This window comes from Castor canadensis, chromosome 6 (genome assembly GCF_047511655.1).
Source record: "Castor canadensis chromosome 6, mCasCan1.hap1v2, whole genome shotgun sequence".
Lineage (NCBI taxonomy): Eukaryota > Metazoa > Chordata > Mammalia > Rodentia > Castoridae > Castor > Castor canadensis.
In genome coordinates this window covers 64,246,751-64,272,680 of record NC_133391.1, presented here as the reverse complement: position 1 = coordinate 64,272,680, position 25,930 = coordinate 64,246,751, and the positions used below count along the sequence as shown (strand labels likewise).

Below are 25,930 nucleotides of genomic sequence, written 5' to 3'. Positions count from 1 at the left end.
AAGAGCAACTAGTTACAGGCTGAAAGCTGATGAGGCAATTAGAAAAGCTAGTGTCTAAATTTTCAGTTAAGGGAGATGACATTTTAAAGATGTTTTTGTTTCCATTCAGACAATGTTGAACAGATGGAAAAATAAAAAACAACAACAAAGATGTTTTGTAATTTCAGTATAATCATTGTGAAAAACATGATCTAAGCCTAAGGGGGAAAATGCCAAAGAAGGAGACAGAAGACATCAAAGAAAATATGTGGGTCACATCAGAGACAACTGAGATTTACAATGGTTCTTGGCAACCTGAGGACATTATTCATTAGAGAACTAATCATTTGCTGATAAATACATTTACTTACACAACTGCATAGAACATAAGAATATGGTGGAGAGTTGGACATTTCTTAGACTTGTCTTTATGCAAGATTCCAATAGTTTCTGACTGACCTATTAGGTGGAAACAAACAAATAAAACAACAACAACAAAACAAGTTTCATACTATGCACACATCCTTTACCTAGCAATATCCCAGTGGGGAAGAGGTACTTGAGACAGGCAATCATTCCCAGGTGAAAGAAATCAAAGAAATTAACCAAGTTGTCATTTTAACCAAGATTTTAGTTCTTTCCAACACATTTCATTCAATACACATTCACTGATAGCATTCGCTGGTGTCACACACTGTGTTGGAGTCATTGGAAAACAATTCTGTGTGTGACACCAGAGAACTGCTCTTATGCCAATATAATTGGTAACTAATTATTAGAACAATTAGTGAGTAATTGGAGTCTTACCAACAAATTGTAGATCATAATCTTGGTGTATTCAGAAAAATGAGGTACCTCCATGAAGGAGAGTTCACCCTTGTATCCCCTTAGTAAAGCACTGAACTGGACACTATTTGTTGAGTGAATAAGTGAGAATTAATATACAAAGACCTACCATAGGAAGGAAGGGGGAATCTAGAAGCAGAAAGTGAAACATTGGGATAACTTAAAAGTTACAAAAGTTACTTGAGAAAACTTCCAAACTTTGTTCCTTACCATGGGCAGGGAGGCTCTTGGTTTTTCCATCAGGCGCTCTGCTCAAATGGGCATCCGCCCGAGGTGGTTTTGCTTCCCCCTTGGTGACATTCAGAACTGTTTGAGATTCTGTCACATGGAAGTCTACTGAGCCAAAAAGAAGCAGTGTCAGTTTGCATTTAAAAACACAGAATGAACCACAAGCAAATCAATCCCTAATATGCCCAGTGGTCAAGTGTATAAACGGATCTGCTCACAAGTGTGGTGAGGTGGCTGGGGATGGATGTCCAATGCTCCATCAAATAACTAATAAAAAGACATAAGGACAGTCTGTTGTCACCCACTGATTCACAAGGCTGATTCAGCTATAGCGACTAATACTATTACTGAAATATAATTTCTCTCAACCAACATGTTTTTATCATTATTATTATTATTACTTATTATTATTATTATTATTTTGGTTTCTTGCGACAGGTTCTCATTATGCATCCAGGCTGTCCTGGAACTTGCTATGTAACCTAGACTGGCTTTGAACTTGTGCTTCTCCTGCCTCAGCATCCTGACTGCTGGGATTACAGCTATGTACCACCATGCCCAGCTCATTATGTCTATTTAAGGGACATTTGCTAACTGCCTACAAAAGGAAATGGATTTTTGCCACATAGACAATTTCTTTTCCTTGGAAGTTTCAAATTACCCTTTTTCCAGATTCCCTTTACAACTGTTAGCTAGGAAGAAAAGGTGGGTTTTTGTTTTGTTCTTAAGCGGGTGGGGTGAAGGTGTTTTGTGGGGAAAACACAAAGATTTCCCTGACCTCGAGAGTTCTCCGATTCAGGAGTGTGAGAACCAGAACTGCTGTATCCTTCCATGTCTTGTATTCTGTCTTGTATTCTGTCTCCATCCAGATCTGAGAATTCATCATTGAAATCCTGAAGGAAGACAAAGAAATAAAGAGACGCCACATCTTTCTTAAAACAGGCAGGCCTTTGTAACCCCTGGCACTCTTACTTAGGCCTGGCTCATAAATACAAAAAGGAAGGATTACTCCACCCTACTGGGATTTTTCAAGCCGGTCAGAGTATCTGGTTACTGAAACGGATTCTTCTGGGTGGTTAGAATTCTATCAACAAACAGTGGCTAACTTGTCTGAAACAACAAATGTCTAGAAAAAACACTGGAATGCAGAAGATTGAAAAACTCCCAGTGGGAAGCTTGACAAGTCACACTAACACTTTGTAATAAGAAAAGCTGACTGCTGTAGACACATATGAGAGAAAAAAAAAATGGACAGAAAGCTCCAAATCCAAGTTTCAATATGTCAACAAAGAGAATGATATCGCTAAGTTAGAGTTTACAAAAAGGTACTGGACACAGAAAAGGGAAACTGGCTTTAGCAAATTAGACCATGAGAGAAAGTTGTAGCTTTTAATTTCCTTAGCTAAATCAGAATGGGTCAGGTATGTTGTATTTAACGTATAGAAAGTCTACAGAGAAGGGATGGAGCAGAGATGTTTTACTTTGTATCTCACCAGCTTCTCTAAGTGCATGAGAACTAAAGTGACGGGGTGTGCTGAGAAAAATGTCCTGACAAAGGGACAATACGCAGAACTTGTAACAATTTAGTTAGTTGCCAAATGAAGAAGAGACCTATCTTGTAAGCAGACAGCCAACCTTCCACCTTGAACTTACTGTCTTTTGGACATCTCAACATGCATTTTAATTTCAGGGAAGAATGTAGAGGGAAAGGAAAATTGAAAAACTGAAATTCTTCTATTTAATAATGATGTATCAAATGCCTACCATGTATCAGGCAATATGCAAACCTCCTTACATACACCGCTGCAGCTAGTGCAGAGCACAGCGTGAGGCTGGCATGTTAGTGGATGATGGAACTGAGTGAGGGCAGGGTCAGAGCTTGCCTGGTGACATAACACAGCATAGGGTGGGGACATTTAGAAAGCCAGGTCTGTGGGATTCCTTCATTGTATTTTGTACTGCTTCCTAGTACTTTTCGTTGAGTGCAATTCAGTAGCCTGTAGAATATTCAGTGCTGTACAGTCACCAACAACCTCTTATTCCATAACATTCCCACGACCCCCAAAAGAACCCATAAGAAGTCATTCCCAATTTCTCCCGTAGCCACTCTTGGGAACCACTATTTTCCTGTCTGTGCCTGAGGGTTAACCTGTTTGAACATCTCCTAGACACATGGTCCCTGACTTACCATTTCTTGATTTTATGATAGTGGGAAAGTGATACATATTTCATAGAAACAGTATGTTAGATGTAGAAGTTTGATCTTTTCCTGGGCTAGTGATATGCCCCACACTAATACTGTCCTGTGATGCCCAATAGCTGCTAAGAAGAGCAGCTCCTGGCCAGTCACATGATCTCCAGAGGACACAGCTCTGTGCTCTGGCCCAGTGGAGCAGCATGTGCTCTGTGGTGCTCCATGTGGCTAAGTTATGATGTTCAGTAGGTTAGGTGTGCTAAATGCATTTTTAATTTATGACATTTTCAATTTACGATAGGTTTGTTAGGATGGAAGCTCATGATAAGTAGAGGAGCATCTGTAAATGGAATCACAGCATGGCCTTTTGTGTCTGGCTTTTTTCACTTAGCATGTGCTAAGTGTTGAAGGTCCAGCCATGTGGTAGCATGTATCAGCACTTCATTTCCTTTTTATGGCTGATAACATTCCATTGTATGTATGTCAAAAATATATTAGATTAAAAAAAAAAAATCCATTCAGTAGGTAAAGGACATTATGGTTTCCCTCCATGTTTTAGCTGTTACGAATAATGAACATTCTTCTACATGTTTTTCTGTGAGCATTTTTTTTTTTCTTTGAGACAGGGTCTCACCATGTAGCTCAGGTTGGCGTCCAACTCTTGACCCTCCTGCCTCAGCCTTCCTGAATACCAGGATTATAGGTGTGCACCACTGTACCTGGCTGTTTGAACATGTATTGAATCGCACTTTTTTAGAACTCAAAAGAAGATTTGCAGATGTTGAAACTATGGGCCCATACTGCTTCACGTTATATTCCATTATAGGTACTTTTTTTTTTTTTTTTAAATAAACAGGAGGCACTTCTCACTGGAGATTTACTCTACAGCCAACAAAGTCTAAGGGAATCAAACAATCTCTACCTGTTGCCTGGTTTCCTTTCTTTCAGTTATTTCTGAGTTTGTTGCATGTTCTTTACTACAGTTGAAGAATTGGTTTTTATTTTTTCCTGGTTTCTGATAGTGTATACTGGTACAGTGTCTTGGACATAAACGGTATTTGTGGGATGATTCATTCCCTACCTAAAATAGATTTGTGAATCTATTTAAACAATATTGATGGTTGGGGATATAGCTCAGTGGATAGCACTTGCCTAGCATGTGTGAGGCCCTGGGGTCCACCCTCAGCCCTCCAAAAAAAGAAAAAACTGACAAGTAAACAAAGCAGACCTTCCAGTGCAGTCTTTATCAACACAGCCTACTCTTGTGCTTGTTTTCTTCTGTAGAACAACCTCTAACTAGTAGAAAAAAGTTTATGGCCCTCTATGTTTCCCTATTCTTCCAGAGAGAATATGTTCTGTTTCTTCACCTGTGTCCTAAGTTCATGGGGTAAGCACTGTGAGGTTGTGGCATGTAGCTCTTCATTTTGCATTTAGATCATGTGTAGCAACTTACCAGAGGCAAAGACGAAGGGCGGTCTGCCCGGAAACTGTTTTCAGGAGAAGATGGATTGGGACTGTTACCAACACTTGTATTCTGAAATTATTGGAACAAAATGAAAAACCGGATCAACTATAAAACTATCAGAAATACAGAAGAAAGACAGTTAGGGAGACTCAGTTGTTATACTTACTTCTAAGTGTCCACACACAGACTTTAGCAATTTGTATGTTGAATCTCTGGACAGTAAGGAAACAAATATGTACTGAAAAATAAAACAGGGTAATTATTAATAGGTACTACCTGATGAGATGCAAGAGTTCAAAGTTGAAAAAAGTATCTCTACTTAGTTTTTATATTTTCAAACCGTTCTCTGATCTATATTCTTATTCCTCTTACACGAACATTCAATTTTTATTGCATTTCTGGAATAAAGCAAGTATATTTCCTGACAATAGCAACAAAATTCCCAAACTCAATTTAATAGAAATAAAGAATGTAGGTCAAAATGAAGGCTCTAAAAGTCACACAGGTACCCCAAAGAAGTGCAGACAGGAAAAATCCCAGGCATTAAGAAAAGGCTAGTGATATTTGCTAGACCTTTTTCAAGTCTTCCCCCTCCTGATTTGTTTTTATTTGATAGTGTTTAACAATCCCTGTGGATCTGCTTTCTCTGCTCCGACCTAGATTTCCACTGAAAACTTCCCAGTGGCTCTCATAGGCTAGTTCTTTCTCATGCCAGGTCCAGATTCTCCCTTGTACAAATACGGAGATTTTTCTCGTAGATGCTTGTAAGTGAGCTATGGGAAAAGAGTAAAACTAAAGCTAGACAAAATAATGTGGAGACTAATGACATATGGAATATTTTTACCATAAATGGTATTCTCAGAAAATATAAAGACCTGACCCTTTCTCCATCTATGTGAGCCCTAGAATCTTTTCAGAACTCCTTTCCATGAGTTTGTGATGATCCCTCTCATTTACCAAAAGAGAACTTGATATACTTTCTAAGTAAGTATTGACTATATTGCAAATAGTTAACGTTGTGGGTTCTGGCATTAGCAGATCAATTTGCAAATTCTGGTTCTGACACTAAGTGAGTACAGGAGGAAAACTGTTTACCAATACTTTCCTTATAGGTTGGTAGTATGGAACAAATGAGAAAAAAAATTAAAGAGAGCACTTGATGTACTTCATATCTGCTAGCTATTAGTATTTTTAAAAATCTCAAAATCAATATTTTAACTTATTTTTTAGCTTATCAAATAGCCTCTTTGATCTTTCCATCTCCCTTCATTGCTCATAAGTTATCTAGTATGATTAGAAACTGAGTAGAGCTTTTATGCTTTCATAAAATTAGCAGGTAAATGATTAAAAAATGATTTCAAGTGAAAAATGAGTAACTAAATTCCTCCATTCCCTCTCTCTTGTCAAGCTGAAATAAATGCCATTTTCAATGGAAATATTTCTGGCTACATATGTCTAGGGTAGCCCAATTCTCAAGAGTAGCTCTGCAATTTCTGGGAAGAAGAGAGGCTGTTCAGGGACTTGGTAGCAAAGAAGATTCTGGAACCAACCCCAAAGCTGCCCTTGCAGAGCAGGCACAAGTCTCAAGTGTGCGGTGTGGTTCTGGGGAAGAACCTGCTAATGTTATGGGGAGGCAGCCACTCCACCCCAAGATGCCTCAGTATCACCCTGCCTCACCCTGTCAGCAGTGTGGCTGTTGTTCTTGCTTTTTTTTAAAGGAATATTAAAGGAGTTTAAATAATATTAAGAAGATATATATCAGTTTATCCTGACTGAACAGATGTTAGGGAAATGAAAGTTAGGAAAGAATTTTATTTTTTTGACCTGGGTTAGGCAAATATAATTAAGTCAGCAGGAAATTCAAAATTGGCAACAATTATATTAGAATAAATCATCTTGTGAAGGGAATGCCTCTAGGGTTTTAAAGAATATCTCCTGCTTCATTCATCACAGCAGATGGTATTTATGGTTCAGGGTTCTGGTCCTTGGCAAGGGACCCTGAAGCAACCAAGCCCAAAGCAGGAGGACAAAGGAAAAGTGCTTTTGCTCTACCAGGTACTCACCCTGTCTGTGACTGTCGCTATGATCAGGGCATTTGGCACCAGAAGCGCAGTTTTGGTTTTCTTTATTAAGGTTACTGAGAAAGCTGGAATAGTGATCTGAAACAGAACAGCCAAGTTAATACTAGCTTAGACTTCACAGAACAGTACTTTAAATCTACCCATTAAAAAGATAAACAAAGCAATCAACATCAGCATTAAGTTCTCTACCCTTCTTGAAGAAAAGTGAACTTAAAGAGTAGTATGAACACTAGGCATGGTGGCTCACACCTGCAATCCCAGCACTTGGGAGGCAGAGGCCAGAGGATCTTGAGTTCAAGGTTGGCTTGTGGACCATAGCAAGTTCAAGGCCAGTGATACACAGCCAGACCCAGTCAAAAAGAAAGAAATAAACAAAAGAAGAGAAAGAAAGAAAAAGAGTAGCCTGAAAGATGTCACTGAGCTAGTCAAACTGGTGTTTATCAAGTCAGAGAAAATTTTACATTCATTTTCTTTCTTTCCCTCTCTCTTTTTTTGACATTACTGGGGTTTGAATTCAGGGCCTCACACTTGCTAGGCAGGTGCTCTTTACATTCATTTTCAGTAATTAGAGCCCAAGTCTATACAGAAGTTTCAAACTTGTAGTCATTCACTTAGGCTAACCTTCACCTGCCCCTCTCTCCTCTGTGCTATAAAAAGCACTTGACGCAGTACAGCCACCACTAGACAGTCTTGGACCTGACTTCAGTTCTGTTACTATCTACATGACTTGCTCAACCTACAAGCTATCCATTGTAGACCTCTGTTTTGTGATATGTAAGTTAGAGACAGTCTTGCCTACTTCGCAGAATTTTCTGTAGATTAAATGTGGCAATCATTCAATGCTAAATAAAAATTCCGTTCATTTCCTTATTAGTCTATGAAATTAGGATGTGTGAAATAAAAGAACTCTAAATTCATTTCTGGCTCATCTAAAAAATAATAACGGTAACTGTAGAAGCCACCATTATTACCAGATGAGAATGTCATTTAATTCTGATGATTCTATAAGGTCAAAATTATAAGATATAATGAAAGTTATTATGATTTGCTAGAGGTCCTATACAAATTAGAAGTTACAAAATTGAAATTTGAACCAATCTGTTCCAAACTGTGGATTCTTTCCAATATAATGTGTATAAGAATGTATCAGATGGCACAAAGAATAGCAGATATTTCTGATATTTTGTTACATTCTTCTAGCCAGGTTTGGTTTTGAATGAAAATAATCATATCACTCTGATCCTTGAAAATAGTCAGGCATAGGCATGGTGAAAAGAAAATGATGTGACTCCCTTCATAGGTCCACATGTGCACTCGAACATCTAGTTTGTAAAAATTCTGTATTCTGATAGAGATCAGCAAGGTGACTGGGAAGAGGAGAGCCTTGTGTTCGTACTGGCGGCTTGAAGGAAAGAGAATAAGCTTTTAATCTTGAATACTCAAATTCACATTTGGGTTTATGAAATGTGATCGTTTACTGCCCCACCACGTTCTAGACAGTAAGAATGAGGAACCAATTCAAATTAGATATTTTCTAAAAACTCTTTTGCCAAACTTTACCCACAAACATTTGCAAGGGTAGGATATAAATCTCAAGCTGAAAGTTGAGATAACTAGAAAACAAGAATTTAAGACCTACTAGATAAATGATGATATCAAAATGGTCCAATTTTATTTCTGAGCAATAACATAAACACATAATGACAAGGAACCTTAAATTTAGATTTATCTAAGGCACAAATCACTCTTAAGTAGTTTCAATCATTTGCTTCATGAGTTTAAAATCACAACTAGCTAATATTTCCAAAATGAAGATGAAATTATTTTTCAGTGCTACTAGGTGGAATCTGATTCATGCATGTCAATTTTACCAGCCTCTGAAATTACCACGGCTGATTACAACATCCCGAGTAAATTAAGGTTACACTTAATTAGTATTTTTCCAGAGTGGGGTGCTTAGAAAGGTCCCTCTTACAGAGCAAATTGTTCAGGTGCCTTCTATTTGTATTGGATCATGTTGGACTGTGAGGAAAGTCTGACTTCTCTGAAACCCAAATCTCTTTTGATACCATCTTTAGAGGGAAGAAACACACGTCATTAATGTGGTTCTTATTCCCACGCTCTGCTAATTTTAAATCTGCCTCCAGAGCACATGCAAAAGAAATCTCAGTGTGCCCATGTCTAAAAAAACCAGGGTCACTGCTTTTAGCTTGTTTTGGTCACTTCTCAGTTAAGTAGAGGGTTTTTTTAAACCATTGCTAGAATCATATTAGCTTGAAACTGCACCTACTGCCTTTATTATTAATTCCTCTGACACTTAAGAATAATTCTTTGTTCATGAATGTCTTCAATCCCTGTTGCTCTGCTCAGAGATGTTGGCTCTCTCTCAATTCCTGAGACCTATTTTTATCACACTGAGAAGTACTAAATAGCTCCCTTTACTACTCTACGAACAAGTTCTTGTAAATCCAAAAATCTAGAGGGATAGTGGACTACTGTTAATATTACTTTGCATTATACTGATTGAGAATCAAAATGTTTACCTAAACCTAACTCTACAAATTAACAACACAAAACAACATGCTTTACTTAACATATACCATGCTAATCTATACACCTAACACCAACAAATTAAAGAATTTCCATTGTATTTGTTGAGTGGTCTTTATTCGATTGCCAGTGATTTTAGGGAGAATATGGAAATGCAGAACACATCTACTTAAAACAAATCAGCTACTCATGAGTACAAAACCTGCTTACTCATAATTATCAGTAGAATAACAGAAAACTTATTGAGGTCACTCAAACCCAAGGTGTTTCTCTGACTTCTGGCAGCCTAACTGAACTATGACGTGACACAATGGTTTAAAGGCCAGGACTATCTTTTTCCTTCTCATGTGATCATTTCAGAAGGCAGTGGCTTGGGCAAACTGTGATTTCCCTCAGCTATTCCCCTTTATACTCAGGGTGTCATGAACCCAGCTCCCCCACGTCTGTGTTGAAAGAGAATGGAGGTGTGGTAGCATCAGGGTCAGCACATACCTGGGGTTATGGACATGAGACTTGCCCAAGTAGGGCTGTAAGCACTCCATCTCCTGCTCGTTCGTGCTGTGAGGGTAGGTAGCTAACTTACAGATCTGTTCTCTTAGTCTTTTCTGATGGTAACTGGTACGAATTTGGTATAAAACGGATATTTCTTTTTAAAAAGTGTTTTTGTTTTAATGAATGTCTGAAACAAATTACTGCACTTTCCTTATAGCAGCAACTTTAGTGTTTCTAGTGACACGTGGGTAAAAGAGACATAGGGTGTGGAGTGGGAGAGATATAACGTATACACGTATAAAGGTACGACAGTGTTATTTAGGGAAGGAAGGAAGTTAGTGCCATCTGAAAGCGTTCAGAACTGTACTATTTAGAACCGCAACAAAAGGAACTTGGTATAAAGGCATAATGATGATATACATATTTACAAATATAGATAAATTTAAAATAAAATAATTGATAACATAGTGAGAAACACAGCGTTAGCTTTCTCTTCTAATTTTATTTTTATGGTCGGGGGAGTGAACCCGAGGCCCTGTGCATACTAGACACCCGCTCTACTACTTAAGCCACGCCCCCAGCAGCTAGCCTTAGCTTCAAACACTGTACCAACCTTAGTGTCTTTTCCAAAGACCTTGGAATGAAAGCAAATCCAGTTTTCTGATACAAAGAGCTTTCCTTGGTATAGTATTTCTTTCTGTAAGGCACAGGTAAAGCCTGAGAGAAAACAGATGGGTATAATAGCATCATTTAGAATTTCATTAAAACGTTATAAAAAAATTGTGCACATACTTTGGTGACTTTAGGATGGACAGAGAAATAATATACTCCTACTCTAAAGTTCTATCCCCTCTTTTTCTTTCTTTTTCTTTTTTTTATGAGACAGGGTCTTACTACACAGTCCACTCTGGCCTCTAACTTGCTATGTAACCCAGGCTGGCCTCAAACTTGTGATCCTCTTGCCTCAGCCTCTCAAGTGATGGGAATATAGGTGCACACTACTGTGCTGTGCTCTTCAGTCATCTCTAGTGGAATAAAGTTGCAATGACTGGAGTTTTTAAAATTCAGTCTTACAGACTTTCGCATAAGGATCATATGGGAAGGCAAATCTACCTCTGTGCATGGAGAAACCAAGAATGCTGCTTCAGAAACCTCCTCTATTTAGCATGGTTGCCATCCTTTTGGTAATATGAGTGTTCCCGGTCTTCTCTTCCCAGGATCCTTACTAAAGATGCACTCATGAGATAGATGGTCCTACTGGGGAAGTACATGACTACACCTTCTTCCTGGAGATCATGGCAAGAACCCAGCATCTTGCCTTAACATTTGTACAATGAGAGAGGCTAGAACTGAACCTTGGGCTACATGAGCCACATGCTCAGGGGTCATGCTGGGAAGCTGTTTGGGTGTGACCACCACGCCCTGCATAGCTCAGGTATTAGCACATCTGTCCACTCAGACTTGTGTTCCCTTTAGCCTCTTTTGGCCCAGGCTTGTTATCCTAATTCTCAGGATGAGTCAATCGCAAGCACTTCAGCAATATATACAAAAGGCAAGGAGAGCACTGTGGGACAATTCCAGATGATTGCATATCAGAAGAAGAGTGACAGCTTCTCATTCTTCTCTGGTATCTTTCAAGGTGCTGGTGGAAGGTGACTACAGCTGGCACTATTGTTACACCACCATGGCCTAGTCCCCTTCCTGACTCAGTCTAGAACGTGCTTCCTTCCCCCAAACTACGCAGCCACTTTTCAAACACGTATCCTGAAAAGCCAAGCAGGTAAAAGAGAATGATGGAAGGGTGAATTCAACTATGATATTTACTGGCACTTTTGTAGATGTCACAATGTATCCCCCAGTACAACAATAATATGGTAATACAAAGTCAAGCAGGTTAGAACTTACTTTGTCTCAGTGGCTCTTCAGTTGGGACATCAAGAAACAACTTGTGAAAGTGCATGTTGGCCTTGAACTGCAAGGAGAATAAAGCACAGGCATCATGGCGCTCTTTTTTGGGAAACATAGCAAACTTTAAACCAGTCTGAATAAAATAACAAATTTTCCTTCCCTTTAGGAATTCATCCTCTCTGATCTACTAAGTCTCCATTATAACCCCTCAGAGGAACACAGAGGACACAGGCACAGAGGTTCATTTCCAATGTGATAAGTGACTCTCTGGGGTGACATAGCACTGGTCAGCTGAGGCACTGGGGCAGGACAAGGATGCTCCTGGTAAGAAATGAGATGAGACTCCAAAGAATCTTACCAGGGAAGGTAGTGGATTCTTACTTGTAAAGACACAAGTTGAGTACCCTCAAAGAGTACAGGACTCAAAAGCTCTGTACTCAGATAAACCTGAACTTGTCTTGGCTCTACTCTTCCTTGGTGTGTGATCAGGGCCTAGTCACTTAATTTCCTGGGCCTCAGTTTTCTCTTCTGTGCCAGAGGCCAAAATCGCTACCTGTCTTTGAGGGAGGCCGTAGCTTACGTGGAGTAACACTGCCCAAGGCCACAAGCGGTGACTGTTATTGTGTTGTGGTGAAGGCTTTTCCTTAGCAGGAGGACAGAGGCAGACTTAACTCTTCAGGGCAGTTTAAGGCCCAAGAGTGTGAAATGCAGCAAGTGCTCCATTTTCAAGACATCTACCTCACAATCGTGATGATGGAGCAGTTTGTACAATGCTTTCACACACATCACCCTCAATATAACGCTGGGAACCTGGTGTCCTCATTCCGGGGGTTAGGACAGGTGTCTCAGGAGTACTGAGCTACTTCGGAGCAGAGCGGGGTCTAACCCTTGCAGGGTCACCCTGCCTCACAGGATGCTTTCAAAGGAAAAGCCTGATAAGGAGAAAGAGAGATTCACACAAGTAGACCCTTGATGGTCTCAAGGGCAAAACCGACCCAATTGCTGTAAAAAAAGAAAAAGCTCCAGAACAGGTCACCGACATAATATAGGGTCCCTATAACGCTGCTGCCTCATAAACATCTTTATAAGCACATTAACTCACAGAGCTTCCTAGGGGTATGCTTTGCATTAGCGCTCAGAAATTCCTTTCTAAGGTGATTCTATTTCTGGCTTTCCATTTTAGTAGATGTGTAAATTTGCACAAATCTTCAACCCTGCATCAGGTGATGAAAGCCAGATGTTGGGTGGGGTAGGGGTGGGGGGGCACTTCAGTGAAATTTTGTTTTTCATGGCTACAGGGAGCACTGGTTGCACACGCCTGAAATCCCAGCACTAGGGAGGCTGAGGCAGGAGGATCTCCAATTTGAGGTCAGCCTAGGCTACAAAAGGGAAATACCATCTGAAATTAAAGTTAAAACAACAACAAAAAAAGGCTGGGGATGCCTAGCATGTGCGTGTGAGACCCTGGGTTCAACCCCAGTACCACAAGAAAGAAAGAAAAAAAAAAAGACAGGAAAAGAAAAGACAGAAGGAAAGAAAGAAAGAGAAAAAGAAAGAAAAAATCCTAGGCAATAGACTCTTCAAAAAATGTCAAAAACAAAGACAGTGGGACTGATCTAAATTAAAAGTGACATAGAAATAAAAGTTGTACCTGCCTCTTGATTGGCTCCTAGAAAGGAAGTGGGGGAGAGAGAGAGAGAGAGGGAGAGAGAGAGAGAGAGAGAGAAAGAATGAAAGAAGCCTTTATAAAAGACATCCTTGACTAGGACAACTGTGGAAATTCACAATTATTTGATACTTAGTAAAATATCTTATATGTACCTTGTTTATTTTAGTTTTTACTAGGCCCATATTCAGGTATTTAGGGATGACATATCAAAAAAAGAAACAAGGCCTAAAATTACAGCTAATAAGGAGGTGGAGATTGGGGGATCACAGTTCAAGGCCAGCTCAGGCAGAAAAGTTAGTGAAACCCCATCTCAACAAATAAGCCAAGTGTGGTGGTACTAGCCTGTGGTCCCAGCTATGTGGGAGGCCGTAGGCAGATGGATCAAGGTCCAGGCCTGTCTGGGCAAAATGTGAGACCCTTTCCGAGAAAATAACCTAAAAGCAAAAAGGGCTGGAGGGCTGGCTCAAATGGTAGAGCAACTTCCTAGCAAGCACCCTGCACTCAAACTCCTGTACAGCCAAAAAAAAAAAACACTGGGGCTAGAGGTGTTGCTTAGTGGTATGTCTTTAGCATTTGGGAGGCCCTGGGTTCAATCCTAAAACAAAAAACACAACAAAAAATAAAGCCAGAACTCTCCAAACTCTCCTGACCCCAGTAAACATGTCACACCGTGACACAGGACTGGACTTTGTTACCTATCTGGGAATATGATAGAGCAGAACTGAAATTGCTCCTCTCTGTGCAGTTGGTGTCTTATTTGACTGTTTAACTTTATGACATGAATGTTACACCTCCCCTTGTCCTGCGATTCAGAACAGCACTGGATCATGTGCTGGTCTCTGCTTTCTGGGTTCCTATCAGAGTTTGAGACCACAGCCTGGCATTCACTACCTCTCCATATGCACTGAAGGGTCAGCTGTGGAATTTAAGATCGATGAAAAATTGACTAGAAGAGTGCCACGACCTGTTCTATGCTGCTAAATTCTCTGAACTCTATGCCTATGTTAGGCCTGATCAGCAGAAAGCTTTGTCCTTGGATTTTTTTCTCCATTGGCTCATATTCTTCTGTCACCTTTGCAGACAGTATACATTCCAGTCCCCAATTACCTGGCTGGAAGATGAAGACTTTTTCCTTTCAGTCTTAGAGTCATTTTTACTTTCTGTCTTACACTCATTTTTATCACCTGGTATTGTGGCACCATCAAAACTGGATTTTGACCTAGGGAAATAAAACCCGGGGAGATTAAAAGATGAATTGCCATTCATCACTTTATTATAATAAATCTTGATTATTATACCATGTCACGAGAAAAACCTAGCATTTATTTTTCTCTTTTAGATATTGATAATCACTTATGATGCTCTGAAGGCATTTACACAGCATGTATCTCGGCAGGCTGTCTCCATCAACTATAGAAACGGTAACTTATAAAAGGGGAAATAGCAATTGAGATGTGAAAAAATTATATCATTTTGAAAATGTTTTAATCAATATTTAAGAGGAGGAGCTAAGGCAAATTACTAAATAAAATTACAGCTGTAGTTGAGTCAAAGAATATTTTTGTTTCACGATCTATTAATATTTAAGAAGTGTTAACTGAGTGCCTGAGGCACACAACACCGTTTTTTTATCCTCAGGGAGTCAGTGCACATGCGCATCAAGCACTTACTTTAAAAAGGCAGGACAAGATTTCACAACATTATCTCATAGGATCTGGAAGGCATACAGACAGTACTGGGAGGCAAGAGAAACCGACAGAACAATGTGTGTTTAATGCAGGACCTAACAAGACGGGCAGGAATTGTGTATGAGGAAAAGAGGCAAAACACCCCAGGCTGGGAAAATGGTCAGAGTGAAATCAGAAAAATAGTTAAAACAAAAAGGACACATTTAAAACTAAGTCTTCCCTTGTGCTGTTCAGGGCAGAGGTCAGAGCGCTGGAATTTCCCTCTAAGCTGATTGTAGTTCTGGCTCTCCATTTTAGCACAAGTGTGAATTTGTGCATATTTTCAACCCTGCAGCTAACATCAGTGATTTCAAAGTGGAAGGCGTGTATGATTTCCAGAAGTACCTAGCAAAGGTGTTTGTTATGGATGTAATTGCTTGTTTATCAAGGGAAATGGCACCCAAGAAACACGATTTCACATTACTATTCCTTAAAATGAGGCTCGGATAGTTGGTTCAAAGAATTTAGGAAGACTCTGAAGTAATTTAGGTGCCATGGAGGGAAAGAAATGACTGAAGTTAGAGAGACACTAGGCTCTAGTTTTCTCAGCTGTAAGAAGATGGGTCATATGAGGTCCTAAGCCCCTTCCAGCCGCAACAGTTCAAGATTCCACACAATAGGATCACAGGTTAAGTGCCTCTCAGCAATTCTACCTAGATGGATTTAACTTTAGTGACAGGTCACTGAATCTTTTCACAGATAAAAATTCTGGGACTTCTAGCTATTACTTTTCTAAAAATTGTGAATAAATATTTGTACTCTATTTGACAGTAAAATTATTTTTACAAATATCAAAAAGAAATTTAGCTGAGCATGTTGGCACATGCCTATAACCCTGCACTTGGGAAGCTGAGGCTGGAGGATCTTGAATTCAAGGACAGCCTGGCTTACATAGGGAGACCCCGTCTCAAGCAAATAATAATGCCACTTAGTCATCCTACTCCCTGATTTGAGTGTATCACCTCTACTGATTCAAGTTAATATGTGTTAACAGGACTGCAGGCAGAAGCAACAGGTAGGGCAGCAACACCTTTGAAAATTTCCAAAGGCATAGCCATACAGGAACCTGGGGGCACTCCTTTATACAGTACTGACTTCTCTGGGTCTTCTTAGCTATGTTATTCTCAGTGCCTACTGGTGTGTATGAGCAGGACCAGAAGCCCAGTGCAAAATGAAAGTGTGCAAGGCCTCTTACACAAAAATTATTAAGAATTTCCAGGGACCTGTGGAGTGGCTCAAGAGGTATAGTGCCTGCCTAGTAAGCATGAAGCCCTGAGTTCAAACCCAGTGTTGCAAAAAAAAAAAAAAAAAAAAAAAAAATTCTAAACAGAATTGCCAGATGGTATGAGCAGAGTATTAGCTCAGTGAAAGGCCCTGTGTAATGGCACAGACCACATCCTGTCATCCTGTGCAGTTTTCCACACGTGTCCTACTAATGCACACATTGTTCCCATCCCAAGCCTGGGGAAGTCAAAGGAAATCCAATAGTGTTTTCAAGGTGACAGCAGTGAAAGATGCATGGAATGACAACAATTTTTGCGCCTTTGTGGAGATATTCATTTGATGAGTGAGCAGAAATGAAAAATGGTAAAAAGTGAGAGCCACAAAACAGGCATGCAGAAAAGACCAGAAGATAATTGGGAACTGGAGGAGTCTGGAAAGGGAAATCTAGGAGAAGGGTTAATTAAGACTTACGCTTGGTCCTGAATGAAGCATAGATTTGGGGAGAAGATATGGGGTGGGGAAAGAAGTGAAAAGAAGGAATTAGTTACCTGTCTCTTAGCAGAGGCCAAAAGAGGGAGAAAGTAGCAGCTCTAACACTTCTGCTAACAGGGAAGGAGAGCAATTCCTCCTCAGCAGAGAAAACAAACCGCAGTTACGGTGCAGTTAGGGATGTAGCCTAGTGGTAGACCACTGGCCTAGAATGTGCTAGGCCCCAGGTTTGATCCCCAGCACCCCCCAAAATGATAACAAAACAAATAAAAAATTAAACTGCCCACATTTATCTGTAACTGACCATTAGTTTAGCTGCTCTATTTTAAGGGCTAGAAAGCAACTTTAAGTCCCTCCTAGGTAGCTGGTGTCTAAGAGCGATAGAGCTGACAGCTACACACCTCAAAATGACTTCTTCCCCTCTGCCTCCCAACCAAACCAGACCCCCTCACAGCCCCAGTCACAGGACACCAGTGGGCTGGTGGATGTCTGGGACGGGTTCTCTTCTGCTCTTTTGGTGACTCCCAGGAAAGTGAGAGGCCAGGTGTGCACCCCTAGAAGCTGAGCAGACACCCTGAGCTAGCCAGTCTTCCCAGCTGTTTCATTCACCTACACCTGAGAGTGGGCCTCCTGGCTCCATAAAAACAAAAACAGTGCTTCCAGGAAGGTGTAGCTGTTCTGCAGGGGTTGGAATAGGAGGAGAAAAAGATGCTGCTAGCAGGAGATGAAGAGGAAGGCAAGTACCAGGATACCAAGGAAAAGTGCTCCATTCTTTCAGGAGCGTTTTTTGCCTACAGTTCGTCCTTACTCTTCACAATGATCACAAAACTAGGAACACTAGCTCTTCCCAAAGGCCCAAAAATACAGTTAAGTGAGGACTCACCGCAGGCAAATGCTCCTCTTTGAATCTGGGGACTCAGCCTCCAAGGATGAAGTCGGGGACAGAGCTGTTGGCGACTTGCAGATCTTCTTTTTGTCCTCCACCCCATTCTCAGCCTCTGAACTAGAGAACAGAGAAAAACGCTTGATCTTAGACATCCAGAGGGAGGTGGAAGGAAAAATGATGAAGTAGTCTTGAGTTTTAGAGGAAGGAATGATCTTCAATCTCCACTGACAGGCTGGTCAGATCTGACAGCTGTCACCTTTCCAGTGTTCATTCCAACCCCTGCTGGCAAAAGCCTGAAGGGCAGAAGCAGCAAGTCACACCTACTTCACTTGTAAATGTCTGACTATGTAGGGACTTGCTCAGCTCTCAGGTCTGTGACTGTGGGCCCTGTGCTGCTCAAGTGCTGCCCGAGCTCTGCCCAGCCTAGGTGTGTGCAGATCACCTAGAGGCTGGGAGGGCCCCTGTGCATATGGCACACCCCTGCCCCAGGTGGCCTCCTGCAGGTGCTGGGAACCCCCACCCTCTTTGTTTGCACTTCTCTTATGTCACTTATCATCTTTTGTTATCCTTATGAAGGTCCCACTTTGGGTTGTTGTTTTAACCAAGCACTTCCCTGAGCAATTTAGTCTCTTTACAACCACCAGAGCTAGGGAGGAATCATTGCTTTCATTTTACAGGTGAGAAATCTGAGTCTCTCAGTGAGTATTCTTGCCTAGTTCACAAAGGTAGCATTTATCCTGGTTGGGATTCAAATTCAGCTCTGTCCATCTGCCAGGTGTTTGTGTTTCTCTCTCTCTTTCTCTCTATCCCCTCAACAACTTACTCATCCATTTATCCTCCTTACTGGCTCATCTGTGTGAGAACTCAAGGGTAGGTGGGGATCTCAGTAATCTCCACACTAACCCCAGGGTCTAGGATCGTGGTGATATATAGTCATGATCAACAGATTTTGGAAAAACAAGGTCCAATCCTGGTAAAAGAAAGATTGGAAGAGAGAAGAGGAGAGGGTCAGTCAAGAGAGTTTGCTCACGGAACCACTAACAAGTGGGTAAGGACCAGGATGGTGCACACAGAAGTAAGCTCCCTCAGTTGGTGGTGGAAGATTGCTTGAGGACAATTTTCAAGGTTGGCAGTGGGACAAAAAGCATACTTGTGAGACCTCTATGGTGGCTGAGAATGAAGTATAAGAAGACGGCATTGCTATGACAGATGAACTTGAATCCTATTTTACCACTGAGTTGGTATTTTAAACTGCATATGACTACACAGGCAGGACATGTGTTGGTCCATTTAAGCCTTGTCGTTGTTGCTTCACAATTTTCACAGCCTGGGAACATTACAAGTCACACTGGGAGACCTATCCTAGCGTCAAAATCAAGATCTAGAGTACCTGGCAAGGGTAGTAATCAACTAACAATCTCTATGAATGGCCAATGTTCTCGTTTTGTAATTAGCATTTCTCTTTTCCTAAGTGGACAAATATTAGAGGACCGAGGCCCAGCTTTCTACTTCTTCAGTTTTTCCTCAAAGTACTTAGTGCATTAAAAGGACTTAGCCTGTAACTACACTGCATTATGTGACAAAAGTTTGGTCTGGGGACCAATAATATCTGAAACATTATTTGAAAGATGTTGCTTTGGCTTTGAATAAAATAATTGAACTTTATTTAATTTTAGCATCAATTTCATTTATGAACTCAAAGAGTTTTAAAACTGTGAAATGCCTTAGAGTGTATCTTCACCTTTTCTCTCTACCCCTTAATACAAGTTACTCCTATTTTTCAAAAGTACTGGGCAGAAATCCACTTGAGAAGTTTCAGTAGGAAGACCAGTTGTGTGTAAAATGTCAAAAATCCATCTCAGCATTCATTTAAATATTACTAGTTTTATGCAGGGTCAGATTAGGATGCATAGTCCAAGTTGTCCTGTATAGCATTTTTATGTAGAAAGAGCAACTTTTGCTGAAAACTGAGGAAAAGGTGCTCCCCTGTTTGGATGTGGCCTTCTTGGTACATGGCCTAGCAGGTGCCCCTTGTTCTGGGCATGGACAGCCTTATCACCAAAGTGCACAAGGAAGTCAAGCTCAGGCTAGACTTGAGCCTCAACTTGACTTTGGCCCTTCTCGGCAAGGCACTCTTATGCAGTGCTTAGGTCATGTAGTAGTTTCTGTTTCAAGGACTGGCGCTTAGCACAAAAAAAGATTACAATGTACACCTCTACATGTCCTACACAGGTAGTGTCTTTCAGTGCAAAATACACAGGCATGCTCAAGTCAAAAAAGACTCTTTCTAGATATTCTCCACCCCTCTATCCTTGAACTTGTGCACTGGTTCTCTTGCTTGGTGGCCGTATTGGGGGCTTATCTTCCTCAAAGCCTTCTGTCCTCCCTGGTCCCTTCCTAATTAATTAATAAATACCTAGAGCTTTTAACTTTTCTTCCAATGTCTTAGTTATCCAACTATGATGCCAAGTTCCTTCACAGGGAAGGTCTGTTTTTTTCCACAGCCCTCAGCTTAGCCTTGCTCATAGTGGTCACTGATATGTTGAATGATGTGGGATTAATTTTGTATTGTCTCAAAGAGGAAGTGAATTCCATCTACGGGTCAATTCAATTTTAGATTTTTGTTTACTTAAAGCAGTAGAGGCTCAAGCAAGTGAGTTCCTAACAGGATAGATTTTTCCCGAAAGTACGTCTTGGAGGTCTGGTCAGCAGTAGGCTGAAACTATGTAGAATCCAAACAGTGTTTGAATGAGCAGAGTGGGAGGGGAAATGGAACACTTCCCCAAGGCCTCTCAGGAACGAGAAAGTCACTGTGAATGAAGATGAACAGGCTTCCTGTGATCATGAAAATAAGAAACTGGGTGTTTCTTTTCTTTCTTTCTTTCTTTTTTTTGGTGGTACTGAGAGTTGAACTCAGGGCACTCTATCATGTGAGCCACACCCTCAGCTCTTTCTGTGTTGGTTTTGAGATAGGGTCTTAAACCTCGATCCTTCCAATCTCTGCCTCCTCAAGCCTGAGATTATAGGCTTCAGCCACCAATGCCAGGTTGTTTTTTTTTTTTGTAATAAACGAGAAGACAAAGAATCTTCAGGGACATTGACTAAAAGAGTCAACTGTAAAATAAACAAGAAACAAACAAAAAACGTTCAATCTTCCTTTTTGAACAGATATCGAAAGATGTCAGCTGGGAGGATACTCAGAGCTTCCTAAAAGAGAGAGAAGTGAGCTGACTGACAGAAGTGAGCTGACTGACAGTCCTGAGCACTCAATGAAGCAGCAGGAGACACTGGAAACACTTGGCCTTAGCAGGTTACTTTTTCCCATCTCCAACCCAAATTAAGCATCAGTAAATAGACTTTGAAAGCTTTTTAGCAGGAATTTCAAAGTAGCGAGACAGCCATCCTTACACCATCTAAGCCTGATTTTACCTTTTAGAGGACTACATTTTTATTACCAGCCAGGAAAACACTGCCACTGTTACACAATCTATAAATAAGAAACAGGTTGGACCGTCCTTATCAACAATCCATTATTTGTCACTTCCCAGACCTCATTAGTCTGATGATGACTGAAATTCAGATTCACAACTTTTTAGACTTAGAATTCTTAGGCAGAGCCAATTATCATTCCTTCTGGAGATGGTCTCTGTGAGCTTAAGATAAATTTGACACTCTTTTCTCTTGAAGGGTCATTGTCCCAGGTCCTCGGCCCCTCCTCCTGAGGATGTAAGTATTCAGGCATCTCCACAAGCAAGACCAGTATAAGTAGCTACTGGGCAGAAGCTATGATTAAGCTGCATCTCACCAATGAAAACAAAGTCCTCACTGTGGTGTCCAGGAAGCTGTTTTCCTTTCCAATTACAGTGACAATTCCCTGTGTTTGTATCTATCTTCATGTTAAATTACTCTTAAGGGAAGGCATAAAAATATGCCACTAAATATCCTTATGCTAGTACATGTGGGGGTAGTTTTACATACACTATCATAAAAAAAAAAAAAGAAGTCCCAAACCTTTCTGATTCTCATTTTTAAAACCACAATCTTCACCAACAAAGAGGATCTCCATTAATAAACTCTGAGAAATGGGATTGCTGTGGTAGAGACCGAGTCGGGTAAAGCAGTGTGTCAACCCTGAGCTGAAAACTCAGTTGGCCCCTGGACTCATCAGAACTTCATGAACCCTTGTTTCTAGTGTGCTGCCAGCTTGGTGGCTCCATGGCTGGCAGACAAGGGCACAATATTTGGAAAGCAAAGAGTTAACATATAGAGCCAGAGGAGGTTTTTGGTAACTGCTGGGCAGCAGCAAATAGTACAAATGCAGACAGACATTCTAGTAACCAAAAGAAGGAAGTACAGTGGGGGGCAGAAGCGCAGAAGCTGGTGGAGGAGACCAGGATGGCTGGGAGATCTTTAGCTTCTTCAGTTTGATCAATTCACAATCTCCCAAGGTAGATTTTTGTAAGTCAAGAGCAGCCTTCTATTTATAATTCTGATACAGTATATCTTTGTCTAGACACTTAAAGTTTCCCTATCTACATACTTATTTCTGAATAGGAATTATAGGTACTGGACAAAACTTAAGTTACAAACGGCCCAGTTTCTCTCCACAAAGGTCCCTCTTTTCTCAGAAACTTTTGTGTCCTTCCTGGGAAAATCTGTGTACACATAAGTGTATATGAGAGTGTACTTATATATAAATGATAATATACTCTTCTACATCTTTTTGTTTTGCTTACTGTTTCTTAATTCTCTTTCCTGATCAGTATACACAGACCTTCCTCATTCTAATGATTTCCACAGAGTTCCACTGCAATAAATGAACTATCATTTAACCCGTTCCTTTCTGACAGGCATTTCGGTGGATTTTAGTCTTTGCAAATACAAAGGGCATGGCAACAAATGTCTTTATGTTTATTATGTGTGTGAATATACCACAGGACAATTTCCTGGAAGTATAACTGCTGTGTCAAAAGACATGCGATTTAAAAAATGTTATAGGTAATACTAAACTGCCCCTGGAAGAGCTTCGGTGACCCACACCACAATTACATAGCAGTGTTTATACATTCCTACGGAAAAAAGAAAAGTGTTAAACTTAACAACATAATAATAATCACTTTAATAATGAACAATGTTAAATTTTTTGATCTCTGCAAATATGAAGTAAAAATACCCCATTACGATTTTAATTTGCATTTCTCTCTCTCTCTCTTTTTTTTTTTAAATTTGGGTAAAACTGGACTTAAAAACTAAGAATATCCATCCACCCCCACCCCCAACTACGGCCCCACTATTGTGAATGAGAGAGCATTTTCTTCTCCCGAGCAAGGTTGAGTATATTTTCATACAGTTAAGGACTTTCAAATTTTCCTATTTTGTGAATTAGCTGTTTGTTTGAACATTTAGCCAGTTTTTCAAAAGGGATTTAGATTGAAACATTTAGGAAAGTAACTACATTTTAGATTCCTTGCAACATCCTAGAACTGACTTTTTATTTTTTAAGAGGTGAGGTCTCATCATGCTCAGGCTGACCTCAAGCCCCTGGGTTCAAGTGACCGCTTCTCCAAGTCTCCCCTTCAGGAGTGTGTTACCATGCCTGGCTTGCAACTAACTTTTTAAATAAATAATCTTAAACATTCAGAAAAGTTAAGCAGATATTAGGGATCATATGATATTAAAATAAACCACCAATGCCAAAACCTTTTCTTTCTTCCTTTTTTCTTCTTTGTTGGCAGTACTGGGGTTTGAACTCAGGGCTTCCCTCTTGCCAGGCAGATGCTCTACCACTTGAGCCATGCCCCTAAACCCTTTTTGCACTGGTTATTTTGGAAGTAGGGTCTCACTTTTTGCCTAGGCCAGCATGCGACTGCAATCCTCCCATCTATGCCTCCTGTATAGCACCATACCCAGCTTATTGGTTGAGATAGGGTCACACTAACATTTTTCCCAGACTGGCCTGGAACAGCAATCCTCCCAATCTCTGCTATGGCATCCAGCTGTTTTTTTTTTTTTTTTTTTTTGTGGTACTGGGATTTAACCCAGGACCTTGAAAATACTAGGCAATACCACTAATGGACTATTTCCTCAGCCCAATATTTAAAAATAAAAAACTTTATCAACACCTTTATAAAGAAGTTGTAAAATACAGAATGCAGCTATGCACCAGTGGCTCAGTAATCCTAGCTACTCAGGAAGCAGAGATCAGGAGGATCGGTTCGAAGCCAGCCCTGGGCAAATAGTTTGTGAGACCCTATCTAAAAAAAAACTCATCACAAAAAAGGGCTGGTAGAGTGACTTAAACTGTAAGAGTGCCTGCCTAGCAAGCATGAAGCCCTGGGTTCAAACCTCAATGCCACCAAAGGGAAAAAAAAAAATACAGATGCATAATAAAAATAGGTGGGTCTACTATCTTTGAGTGAGTTCTTGCTTTGATGTGTTTCCAAGGGACTTAAGCTTCACTGGGAATTTTAGTTTAGTACATAAATAAACAATACAGATTAACAAATTATAGGGGATAGCTACCATAAAGACATGTTTAGAAATTCAGAAATCTCTTCTAATTATATGGAGGAGGTAGAAAAATTTTGTAAAAGAAGTATAACACTGAATGAGGGTGAGACAATATATCTTTTTTAATTTATCAGAACATTACAGCAGCTGCTAGAAATACACTTCAGGATAAGAAGCCAGAAATAAAAAGTATTTCCCTACTTGTTTTATAAAACAGTAAAAATTAAACAGTCCCTTAGATTAGAAAGATCAAAACCTCTCATTGTTACATGGCAGCCATGGCTGTTACCTCCATCTGCAGAAACACTAATTGAGCAGTGGTTACTGGGGAAGGCTTGGCCTTTGGGCTGGATACACAGGATCTAGATGTGGCAAGATACCATGAGAAACACCAGGAAGGCAGAAACAAAGCATGCAGACATGGGGTCACCTGCTCACAAGGAAATCAGCAGCGAGCTGCTTTTCTGGGGGCCAGGCAGCAGGAAACAGCAAGAATGACTTACTGTGAAGTCCGATTCCTAATGATTTTGTTTTATTTTATTACAGTACTGGAGAATGAGGGCTACTTTTAGGCTTTACTTGGTTGGCAGTGGAGATTATCCAAAGGTTTTTCAGTAGGAGGAATGAAATGAGGAGATACTCATCTGCATTTACACCGTAAGGACCTGATGGGACCTGTAGATTTGGAGGATTATACTCAAGTCAGTAAACAAGAATTGGGGAGTGTGAAGGCTGGAGGCAGAGAGAAAATGGAAAGTCAGGTGAGGGATAAATGAAGGCAAGAAGCAGAAACCGTATTGGAGAAATAAACCAGAGATAATGTGGAAACCAATGAGAACAAAACAATGGAGGGAGACATCCAGAGCAACTCCAAGGTTGCTAGGGGATGGAGAGGATGGCATTGCCACCATCAGTGACAGGGACATAAGAGGAAATGTAGGCTCTAGGAAGAATTTTTCAGATGTAAGAGAAGTATAATATTATTAGGTAGAACACTATATCTAAAAAGCCAAAGACCCTGAAAGAAATAAATAATGGTTCATGACTTTAGAGAAGGGGTTCAACCAGCTTGAAGACAAGCTCGTGGAGTCCTCAGCACTCACCACGACAGAGCCACCCCTGATTCTTAGCATAGCAACCGGGGTGGGGGCGGGGAGGCTGGAGGAATACTTTGGCAGAGGTACCATCTGGGTCCCAACACCTCTCAACCTGGTCTCACAGAGCTCCCTCTGTTCCCATTAAAGTGGGGGAGTCACTGGGGATCCTACCCAGGGCCTTGCGCATGCTCGGCAAACACTTAATCACTGAGCTATATCCCCAGATCCCTATTCCCACTCATCTCAACTCCCAATTCTTCTTTACTTTTCTTTCAAAGCCTTAGGCAACTCACATAACTCCACAGTGTTTAATTGCCAGGATCCTGATTCTGAAAGGACAGAAAACTAGCTTATATTACAGAAAAACAAAAGAACAAACAATCAGCCCCTAAGAGTTGGGCCTGTGGTTCAAGAAGTCACTAGTGCAGAAGAGCAGCAGCTGCAGGCTTCCCTTCCACCGAGATGACTGCTCTTCAAGTCTTCTGGAACATCAATGCCCCATTCACTCTCCTGAGGCACCACCTCCATTATGTCACACCACTGCTCCACAGCCAACAATGGCATTCAACTGAGCATCAGATTGAG

At 40.6% G+C, this 25,930-nt stretch overlaps 1 protein-coding gene across 9 annotated transcripts in view; it reads right to left on the bottom strand.

Annotated features, from left to right (window-relative positions):
- Positions 1 to 25,930, bottom strand: part of Gramd2b (GRAM domain containing 2B) — a 91,718-nt gene that overhangs the window by 7,594 nt on the left and 58,194 nt on the right. For 6 of the 9 annotated variants that reach the window (XM_020184970.2, XM_074076588.1, XM_074076592.1 and 3 more), the window contains 10 exons: positions 17,736 to 17,855; positions 14,520 to 14,631; positions 11,741 to 11,807; positions 10,449 to 10,552; positions 6,776 to 6,871; positions 4,879 to 4,950; positions 4,701 to 4,781; positions 1,832 to 1,946; positions 1,036 to 1,161; positions 351 to 438 (listed from right to left, as the gene is read on the bottom strand). In XM_020184970.2, coding sequence (XP_020040559.2) covers positions 351 to 438; positions 1,036 to 1,161; positions 1,832 to 1,946; positions 4,701 to 4,781; positions 4,879 to 4,950; positions 6,776 to 6,871; positions 10,449 to 10,552; positions 11,741 to 11,807; positions 14,520 to 14,631; positions 17,736 to 17,855 — 981 coding nt within the window. The remainder of the gene's footprint in view (positions 1 to 350; positions 439 to 1,035; positions 1,162 to 1,831; positions 1,947 to 4,700; positions 4,782 to 4,878; positions 4,951 to 6,775; positions 6,872 to 10,448; positions 10,553 to 11,740; positions 11,808 to 14,519; positions 14,632 to 17,735; positions 17,856 to 25,930) is intronic. The other 3 variants (XM_074076590.1, XM_074076589.1, XM_020184969.2) reach the window with 1 other exon arrangement.